General features: G+C 38.3%; 1 protein-coding gene and 1 long non-coding RNA gene across 20 annotated transcripts in view; one reads left to right on the top strand and one right to left on the bottom strand.

Moving 5' to 3' along the window:
• Positions 1–5,026, top strand: part of LOC110455633 — a 13,563-nt gene extending 8,537 nt beyond the window's left edge. Inside the window, exons 2-4 of one of the 3 annotated variants that reach the window (XR_002463479.1) lie at positions 2,697–2,980; positions 3,433–3,590; positions 4,276–5,026. This is a non-coding gene — a long non-coding RNA (uncharacterized LOC110455633). Of the gene's footprint in view, positions 1–2,696; positions 2,981–3,432 lie in introns of all 3 variants that reach the window. The other 2 variants (XR_002463480.1, XR_002463478.1) reach the window with 2 other exon arrangements.
• The window catches only part of LOC110455629 (disabled homolog 2-interacting protein-like), a 241,543-nt gene that overhangs the window by 46,529 nt on the left and 187,700 nt on the right, over positions 1–7,314 (bottom strand). For 13 of the 17 annotated variants that reach the window (XM_021505855.1, XM_021505857.1, XM_021505863.1 and 10 more), the window contains 2 exons: positions 5,041–5,157; positions 609–653 (listed from right to left, as the gene is read on the bottom strand). The exons of 1 other annotated variant lie outside the window; for it this stretch is intronic. In XM_021505855.1, coding sequence (XP_021361530.1) covers positions 609–653; positions 5,041–5,157 — 162 coding nt within the window. Of the gene's footprint in view, positions 1–608; positions 654–5,040; positions 5,158–5,586; positions 6,216–7,314 lie in introns of those variants that run through there. 3 more of the 17 variants (XM_021505869.1, XM_021505872.1, XM_021505856.1) reach the window with 3 other exon arrangements.

Genomic DNA, 7,314 nt, shown 5'->3' with positions numbered 1-7,314 from the left:
GAGGTGCTGGGATAGTCAGTCACAACGACAAGGTGACGTCACTGATAGAAGCTGTCAGGTCTCTGTACCTAAGTTATCTGAGGTGCTGGGATAGTCAGTCACAACGACAAGGTGACGTAACTAAACTGTCAGGCCTCTGTACCTAAGTTATCTGTGGTGCTGGGATAGTCAGTCACAACGACAAGGTGACGTCACTGATAGAAGCTGTCAGGCCTCTGTACCTAAGTTATCAGAGGTGCTGGGATAGTCAGTCACAACAACAAGGTGACACGATAGATTACACCTCAGGGCAATATATAAGGGAGGGGCAATTTCAAGAATCATAATAGATTCTTCCGAAATGACAGTACACAGCTGCTGATATCTAAAGTTTAACATGTACACATGCCTAATAATAATATATACTAATTAATATGTAATGGAAAGAAGCTTCTGTATATCAGGAAGTAGAGTTTGAGGAGATTGGCAAAATAAACAGGACTAGTTTTTGAACAGTGCATTGCGTGCATACAAATTGAGGCAAACGTAGTATAGGCTGTGAGGACAGAGGAAGACTCTATCCAACTCAGGGGACAGGAAGGATTCTAGGCAAGACAAGTATTGCGTACCAGGTGTTGATGTTGTCCTCATTGAGAACCGCACAGTCACAAGGGCTACAGGGCAAAAAACAGGTTAACATGATGACATGAGAGGAAGATAATGATATAAACTCAGTACATTGCAAGTGCTTTGTATCTGTCACATTGTTTTAAGTCCTAAAACGATCTGAGATTTTAATCATAAAATCAAAACATCTTTAAATGAAATTCTGATAGGTTTTTTTTTAGCTGAAAAACAAAGCAAGAATCAAAGGTTGTGTATTTAAATAAAAAAAAGATAAATAATTTTCAAATACCAAGGTTTAAATGTCAACTACTGAAAATACTTTATAAAGTAATTTTTGAAGATTTTGAAAAACAAGGGGAATAACTCTAACATTAACTTGACCTTCATTACACCTGCAGAACTGTGCTGATGTCAGACCAAGTTCCTAAACTCATTACACCTGTAGAACTGTGTTGATGTCAGACCAAGTTCCTAAACTCATTACACCTGTAGAACTCTGCTGATGAATTGTTCCGATCCGAGTTTAACATCTGTAATGTATTACGGTTCAGTAGCTTCCTCCATTAAGTCAAAAGCAGTAAAAACAAAGCCCAATAAGATCAACTTCATTATATCAAATACAACAATATATACTCAGACCCTAAACAATAAACACGGCATTGCTTCTTACACAGGAAACAACATAAGTGGTAAATTACTGCGAAAACCCCCCAGATGATTGGATTGAGAAATCAAACAACACTACTGTAGGAAATTGTGTTTGATAAGACAAAGAAAGTAATATATGAAATATGTTGGAAGTAATTTAGCCTAGGTCAATCTGGATTGATTTAGGAAAGGTGAATACGCGACTGGCTGAAATCTCCACAGACGTAAATTATCAGCCTGCTTTTTGTTCTTCTGAGGCTTTCTCTAAGTGGCTTGTGGCATTCTTACAGAGATAAGATGTACCATTTTCAGATTTACATGAAAGGGGATGCAGATTGTAAGTACCAGGATGCAATGTTAGACAGTCATAATTCTTCTGCATTAGGGTGGCGTGTTCTGGCAAGATGTTGGTTCGTTTAGAAGTCATATTAATGACAGCAGCTTCAACATTCAGGCTGTACCCGCGATACATATATCAAAACAGAAATACAAGTGTTTCTCCTAAATCTGTTAAATACTTTAACACGCGCCTGTTTTCATTCATGCATAACTCCATATTTTATCAATTTAGATTTAATTTTAGGTCTGCACATGGTTAGGGGCAACCATGTAAAAACAGCTTCATCCCCAAAATTTGACCTTTGGTATGCATGGCTGTTGCGTCATTATTATATATATAAACATGCTATATAAGAATGGCTATTTATCAGTATACCTAATACATAAGGATGCAGAGGCAAAGTGATTCATTCAAGGATAAAAAACATTAATTCATTTCGTTATTCCACCAATACTGAATAGTTACAAGAAATGTTGTGAGATTTACAAGAAATATAAGATGTAATCTAACAGGTACAGAATTGTATAAATTGATTATACATTAAACATACAGCTTATATATGTAAAATTAGGTATTTATAAAACACAGACTCCGGATTTATGTGTTATTGAAAATACAGACTCTGAGATAAGACAGACTCGTCAAAGATATGGAGATCAGAGGCAATACCACGAACATTCATAACATTGCATTCCAGCAAATCCTACAAGTATATAGTTTCCTAGTACCAGTCTAGATCAGAAGTGTGGTAGTATAGGCACCAAGATATTCATTTATCTGACTAAGACCATACTTTCAGAGGGGTATAATGCTAGTCATTTGTAAAATGAGTGATCCTAAATGCCAACTGGATTCTTTTTCTGAGTAAAAACAGGATCCATCTTGTCCAACATCAATAACACAGCATGTCTATGTCGGTATGTTTCTAGTTCAAATTCTCATATTTTGAAAGATGACTTTGACTTTGCCAATGTCAATTTTTTCTGATCTGTCTTAGCTAGATTTGAGCAAAGGGAGATAAATCTGTACAGTTTCCCCAGTAGGTCCCTATCAAATCCTATTTATTTCTCTAAGACATGTTTATATCATTGTATGCCCACAGAAGCTGTATGTAACCTCTTCAATAGTCAGAGGATGTCAAAAGGCCTTACTTTGGTTACTGGGACCTGGAATGATTGCCAGAAGACAAGGGTGTGAGAGCGTGGGAAGCACTCTGGAAATGCTTTACCTCCAGGTGTCCCTTCCAAAGATATGGTCAAAAACAAAGAGATCAGCACAAACGAACACAGGTGGATCTTTTCAGGAGTATAAGAAACTGGGTTACCTTTGAATGACCTTGACCTCTGACCCATTGGTATTCTGATGTTAGTAACACCTGTTTCCATGGTAAGTCTAGTGTGGAGGGATGGTGTATTGGGAGGTAGAGATCTATCGTATATGGACAGATGATACAACTACAGATTATCTGATTTTTAACTTTTTATGGTTAAGTTCAAAGAAAACAAAATATGCAGCAAGCCCTTGTGGGTTTTTGTTTTTTTTCAGTTTTGCTCAGACCAAATTATGAATTCTGTAATTTCCCTTTTTTATCTAAATGAAACATATCAAAAGTGATAGAACGCTAATTCAATTGTGACTCCTTAGTGATTGGCGATCAGATCAAGGGAAGATAAACACTGATATTATAACAATGTAAAAATCAGTAATAAAGGGATTGCCTTTTATTCCATTGTTTAAACCTAGAACTTGAACTCGGATAAGTATAAAAGTCTAGTACGGGTTATAGGGGAGGGGTCTCTGGTGTAACTGTATGTGTATGCTTGTGTGTTTACATACAGAATCTGCTCTAGAAGCTGGCCTATAGATGCACATGAAACACCTGAGGCAGACAAAGGAAGGGTGCTGAAGGACTGATGATCTGTGGTCAGCCATTATGGGGAGACATTTTGGCACTAACGATAAGGTCATACGTTGACGGTAAAGCACACCAAATAAGGTAACTATCTGCTATAAAACAGACATACTACATCCTGTCCACGGAATGAAAGCCTTCCAGTTTGGCTTATACTTGCTGATCAATCACGATCTACATGTTTTTCAAAGCTTTTTCTCTGCCAACCATTGCAATAAAACGTCTTTCTCTCTTTCAATCCTGATCCTTAACATTGCTATTTTGTGTGGAGATGTGCTTTAGATACTCTGATCAGGCTTAGAGCCAGCCTATAGAGAGTTGGATCGGGTCACAGACAGCTTGTCACCCATTAGGCCTATATAGCTGTGTGAGGACAGCCCATTTCAGGGCTATTATTAGAGATTTATAGTGAGGTCCAGTGCGACTGTGATCCGACAGATTAGGGTAATGATGATTGGTGGTGAGCGTGATCAGGTCCTGTGTCATAAGTTCAGCAGTACTCTGAAGGCTAATACAGCCGTCTGTTCCAGATACATTTATAATCCAAAATTGTTTAAGTTAACTTTAAACACATTATCTAAACAGATCAAGGATTATTGACCTATATCAATGTAGCACAACTGAACATGTTGTTTTTTGAACAATTTTAAAAGGTAGGGTTAGAAGATTATGTTTGCAGGTTTTTCATGAGCCTCATAAAAAATACTATTTTGAGCCACCACTTAATCAGAAATTGTTTCCGTTAATTGAAAAGTGTTTTCTCTGACAGCTATCCTGATTGGTTGAGTATCTGTGGTGAAGAAGACCTGGAGGACGGCCTGGAGGGAGTCGGTTTATGGGGTGGAGGAGTCATGTTTTATATCCCAGTAATGAATTGCTTTCCAGGAGGAGGTGACGTTCATAGGTGATCTGGGGATAGTTTATGTGGACTGGGATATCATCTTAAATCACCTCTTACATTCAAAGCTGTGGCCAATATGCTTTATGAAGTAAGGAAAGTTTAAGATAGGGAATCATATATGGCATTGAAAGACATGAAATATGTACGGCACTAGGTGAATGTCAGCTTAACATCTTATTACATAATAAATGGAAAACATATTAGCACTCAAAACTGACATTAAGGTTTCCTTAGAAGTGTATGTTATGAGCCCTCTAGTGGTTCCCTATAAACTAAGTTTTCCCCTTATTAGCTTTGAATAAATACTAATAGATTCGAGGTGGAGGTCAAATTTTGAAATAATAATGTGTTTAAGAGAGCAAACAGATATTTTGAGGAGTAAAAGCATAGCTAGGAATTGTGCATATGAAACTTCTCAGAATCAAGATATTAAGTTATTGTTGGTTACAATTGTGAAATGATTGATGAAGATGCTCAGAAGATGCAATCGTCATGCAGAAGTAATTATACACACCACACAAACTACAAACATTATCATGAAATATGTGGAAGACAGAAAATTGCATCAAATTGCAAACCAAAAGGAAAGCAAGCTAAATTAGGTGCAACAAAGGTCCTGGGAAAACTACTCACAAGCTATGATGGTTTTGTGGCGCAGAGGTTTCAAATGGAGGCTGCTGACGATTACGCTTTCTTGTAAGACGTCCCAAGCTCATTGTCCTTTTCAAGGAACCCACAATTGAACCGTTGCTAAATTGAGATAAAAACACAACAAAAATGAAGGAAAATACTACAAAAAGCAGCGAAAATGTCAATAAAAGACCATTCAGCCGGGCACAAGTAAGCATACAGATAAAGGGTGGAATGATAACAGAACCGATGTCAGTCGATGGAGGTTTATATAAAACATCTAAGCAAAATAATCAAGCCATTCTCATTTGCACAGTGCACCAAGACACTTTTAAAATTGTTTCTGCTATGACACCTGTTCATGGTTGCACCTACAATACATTTTTTAGCTTTTATTTTAAATTCTAGTCCTATAAAATATGATATAGCCAAACATGCTATAAACACAATGTAACAAAGGTTTGTTTTTTCTGTTCACACTCTCTCGGGTATCAAAACAACGCTTTTAGGTATGATATTCCTTTATTGTTTTATAGTATAGGTACATACCTAGACATGCCGGCGACACTGTAGTATTACACACCGCACTGTTGTATTATACACCGGCACTGTAGTATTACACACCAGCACTGTAGTATTACACACCGCACTGTTGTATTACACACCGTCACTGTAGTATTACACACCGGCACTGTAGTATTACACACCGTCACTGTATTATTGCACACCGCACTGTTGTATTACATACCAGCACTGTAGTATTACACATCAGCACTGTTGTATTACACACCGCACTGTTGTATTACACACCGCACTGTTGTATTAAACACCGCACTGTTGTATTATACACCAGCACTGTAGTATTTCACACCGTCACTGTATTATTACACACCGGCACTGTAGTATTACACACCGCACTGTAGTATTACACACCGGCACTGTATTATTACACACCGCACTGTAGTATTACACACCGCACTGTTGTATTACACACCAGCAATGTAGTATTACACACCGCACTGTAGTATTACACACCGGCACTGTAGTATTACACACCGCACTGTAGTATTACACACCGGCACTGTAGTATTACACACCGGCACTGTAGTATTACACACCAGCACTGAAGTATTACACACCACACTGATGTATTACACACTGTCATTGTATTATTACACACCAGCNTCAGCACTGTTGTATTACACACTGGCACTGTAGTATTACACACCAGCACTGTTGTATTACACACTGGCACTGTAGTATTACACACCAGCACTGTTGTATTACACACTGGCACTGTAGTATTACACAACGTCACTGTAGTATTATACACCATCACTGTAGTATCACACACCAGCACTGTTGTATTACACACTGGCACTGTAGTATTACACACCAGCACTGTTGTATTACACACTGGCACTGTAGTATTACACACCAGCACTGTTGTATTACACACTGGTATTGTTGTATTACACACCAGCACTGTAGTATTACACACCAGCACTGTAGTATTACACACTGGCACTGTAGTATTACACACTGGCACTGTTGTATTACACACCCGTCACTGTAGTATTACACACCATCACTGTAGTATTACACACCAGCACTGTAGTATTACACACCGACACTGTTGTATTACACACCCGTCACTATAGTATTACATACCATCACTGTAGTATTACACACCAGCACTGTAGTATTACACACTGGCACTGTTGTATTACACACCCGTCACTATAGTATTACATACCATCAATGTAGTATTACACACCAGCACTGTACTATTACACACCGACACTGTTGTATTACACACCCGTCACTATAGTATTACATACCATCAATGTAGTATTACACACCAGCACTGTACTATTACACACCGACACTGTTGTATTGCACACCCGTCACTGTAGTATTACACACCAGCACTGTAGTATTACACACCGCACTGTAGTATTACACACCGGCACTGTAGTATTTACACACCGCACTGTAGTATTACACACCAGCACTGTAGTATTACACACCGGCACTGTATTATTACACACGGCACTGTAGTATTACACACCAGCACTGTAGTATTACACACCAGCACTGTTGTATTACACACCACACTGTAGTATTACACACCAGCACTGTATTATTACACACCGCACTGTATTATTACACACCGCACTGTCGTATTACACACCAGCACTGTAGTATTACACACCGCACTGTAGTATTACACACCAGCACTGTAGTATTACACACCGCACTGTTGTATTACACACC

This window comes from Mizuhopecten yessoensis, unplaced genomic scaffold (genome assembly GCF_002113885.1).
Source record: "Mizuhopecten yessoensis strain PY_sf001 unplaced genomic scaffold, ASM211388v2 scaffold8335, whole genome shotgun sequence".
Taxonomy (NCBI): domain Eukaryota; kingdom Metazoa; phylum Mollusca; class Bivalvia; order Pectinida; family Pectinidae; genus Mizuhopecten; species Mizuhopecten yessoensis.
This window is presented reverse-complemented; position numbering and strand designations above follow the sequence as displayed.